Below are 3,324 nucleotides of genomic sequence, written 5' to 3' on the forward strand. Positions count from 1 at the left end.
TACAGATCAGATGTCTTCGGTTGTTTCTCAAATATATTTAGTTTATGACACCTGCTGCACTGGATACAGTAAATGACAAATTACGACGTGCAGGTCTAATGTCCCCTAACGTGGAATGTGTATATCTAGGACCAATTATTGTAGGGTTGTTTGAAAGGTATGGACATATCTAACAACTTTTACTGGTACAGTGAGCTCCAATAGTGGGGGAATTCTTGGTTCGAATACCCCAAGTGGTCTTTAAGGTTGGTATTTCGTTTATAAGAAATTAAAGGAGGTATATTGAGTATTTCACCAGTGATGGGGTCAGTCTTGAGTAAATGATTTTTTTTATTTGTATGAGATTTGTTACTAGTCTGTTGAGAGGGACTGTGTGTTATCAATGGGATTTTATCGTTTTTTACTTTTGTATTCAGGTTGGGTAGCGTTAATATGTGATGCAGTGTACATATGGTTGTGGACCTTTTTTTAATGACATGAGCCATGTATTTGCTTTGTTCAAAAGATCTGGTCATATCATTGGTTTTGCATAAAAAGGTCTGATACTCGGAGCATAAGTCTTGTGAACTGTCCGTTAAAAATGTCAGTCTTGGTTTCGCATGGATGGAGAAAATGGTAGTCTAAGTAAACCTGACTGTCAGTGTCTTTGTAGTGCATGGTGGTTTTTAAGAAAGCAGATGAAATGTGGATGTTGATGTCGAGAAACGAAGCACTGGTATCGTAGAATTTCATAAATCTATTTAAGGTCTGGGAAGAGTTGTTAGGTAAATTCTATGAACTGCTCTACTTGAGTTCTGATACATGTAACAATACCTAAAATGTCGTCACTGTAACGAATAAAGAAATTGGGGAAAATGCTACCAAAAGTCATATAACGGCGATCCTCAAGGTAGGCAACAAACAGAAGAGAATGAAGAACCCATTTTTTGAGCGTTGAGTTGTTGATACAGTTGGCCATTAAATTCAAACTATTCATAGTGAGAAATAATTCAGCTAATTAGATTAGAGTTTTAATGGTAGGGAACTTAATGTCTCTTTTACCAGCCGACACTGAGAAAACAACTTATATATATATAGTGCAGTCATAAATGTTGTTATTATGCTCTAGAAAACCAAAACATTTCATTTTTACCCTGAAATATTGACTTGATCCATACATCGTCAGTGCTTTCACCCGGAAAAATGTTGTCTAACTCTGTGCTTCGTTTTCCCCACATTCCAGAAAGGTCATTCCAATCCCGTTTACTCAGCATGCCTGGTAAGTCATTCCACTCCCGTTTCCCCCACATGCCCGACAGCTTATTCCAGTCTCGTTTATCCCATATGCCAGATAAGTCATTCCACCCTTTTTTATCCATGATTTCGGAAGGCTTTCTCAAGCTTCGCTTGCCCCACATTCCGGACAGACTGTTCCATCCTCTCTTCTGATGCTCTTGATCGTCAGTCCTTAACAGTACTGTTTCAAGGTCTGGGTTGTTCTCAAGATAAGAGCCCTCTGCCAAGATGACAACAATACATAGACAAAGGAAACATCCGACTCCTTCAGTAGCATGGTACATGACGGCTATGAAATAGACGTAAGTAAATATAGTAATCAAATCATGGGAAGAGGGCTAGAAAAAACATATATTGCCTTAAGTAAACAAATAGATGTTAAATAATTGTTAGAGCCTACTTCGAATGTTTTATTACAAGTATATATGTAACCATGTAAAATGTACACAACATAACAATTGTTGTTATCAAATGGCTTATATAAATAGTGTTCCGATCATTGCTGTGTTTGTTGTATCCCAGTCGGTCTGAAAAGTTCTGGATTGAGCGAAACGCGTAGCTTGGCAATGGATATTATACACTCTTCTAATACTTCAAATTCCCTAAGGGGCTAGATAAAGACGTAGTGTTTAAAAATGTAATAGGCCTAATATTAATGTCTTATGACAATATATTAAATAATGTTCCAGAAAAATATGAGAATCCAGAATAACATCAGATCTTGTATGTGTTACATCCCATGTAAAAAATTGGGTAAATGTTTAATGTTAAACTCCGATAAACGAAAACTACCGATTTATACCAGAACTAAACATCACCTCAGTAATCAGTATAACTACTTAGATATAAATGTCTTATATTATTATTTATAAAGTTTATAATGCATTGTTTCCTCAGTTTAATACCTCACTGTTAGTAAAGACTCTGATATCAAACATCTTTATGTTCCTCTATAAACTTTTTCTAAAGTATACAATTTTAATAAACGAAATATTCCAGCCTTTTATAGTCTTGTTCTTGTATGAAACATTTCAATACAAATAAATGATTTATTGTTTGCATTAAATTTTGTAAGTACCATAAGGTGTCCTAAAATTCTATTCTCGTATAAAAATTACTTATTTTACCTGTTTACAGGTAAAGACATTGTTTAAACATTTTAAACATTATTATAGCGAGATGACATTGGGTTTGACCAATCCCGTATGTATGAGGTGAAAATCCAAAGTGCGTAGCACCTGAAGGAAGGTATAACAAGTACTTATCACCATATGAAGGAACGTATAACTAGTGATTGTCATCACCACCTGAAGGAACGTATCACCAATGGTTGTCATCACCACGAAAAGGAACGTATCATCAGTGGTTGTCATCATCACCTGAAGGAACGTATCATCAGTAGTTGTCATCACCACCTGAAGAAACGTATCACCAGTGGTTGTCATCACCACGAAAAGGAACGTATCATCAGTGGTTGTCATCACCACCTGGAGGAAGTATCACCAGTGGTTGTCATCCCCACCTGAAGGAACGTATCATCAGTGGTTGTCATCACCACCTGAAGGAACGTATCACCAGTGGTTGTCATCACCACGAAAAGGAATGTATCACCAATGGTTGTCATCACCACCTGGAGGAAGTATCACCAGTGGTTGTCATCACCACGAAAAGGAACTATCACTAGTGGTTGACATCGCCACGAGAAACAACGTATCACCAGTGATTGTCGCCACGTGAAGGATCATATCACCACTGCTTGAAGGAACATGTTTCATGGCCAAGACATACACCATTTTAACGATCCAAATAACCAGCCAATTTATTATTGATTACTAATAATGTAGTGCAAAATTTGTCAGACGTGTGACGTCACCATAAGGGTAACGACCTCAAAGGCTAATTTTAATTTTTTTGAGTCCATTTTAAATATATATTCAACGTTAAATATTTGAGACTACTCACATTACAGCCAAATTTAACACACAACTTAAATTCCTTTAAATAAAACAGAAAAACAACAACTGGGTATCATATATATATATATATATG

The 3,324-nt window shown here is 36.3% G+C and overlaps 1 protein-coding gene across 1 annotated transcript in view; it reads right to left on the reverse strand.

Moving 5' to 3' along the window:
* Positions 1–3,324, reverse strand: part of LOC106460350 (prothoracicostatic peptide-like) — a 29,141-nt gene that overhangs the window by 6,306 nt on the left and 19,511 nt on the right. The window contains exon 2 of the mRNA XM_013920042.2: positions 1,133–1,564. Within this exon, the coding sequence (XP_013775496.1) occupies positions 1,133–1,559 (427 nt within the window). The 5' untranslated portion in view covers positions 1,560–1,564. The remainder of the gene's footprint in view (positions 1–1,132; positions 1,565–3,324) is intronic.

This window comes from Limulus polyphemus, unplaced genomic scaffold (assembly GCF_000517525.1).
Source record: "Limulus polyphemus unplaced genomic scaffold, Limulus_polyphemus-2.1.2 Scaffold758, whole genome shotgun sequence".
In the NCBI taxonomy this organism is placed as follows: domain Eukaryota; kingdom Metazoa; phylum Arthropoda; class Merostomata; order Xiphosura; family Limulidae; genus Limulus; species Limulus polyphemus.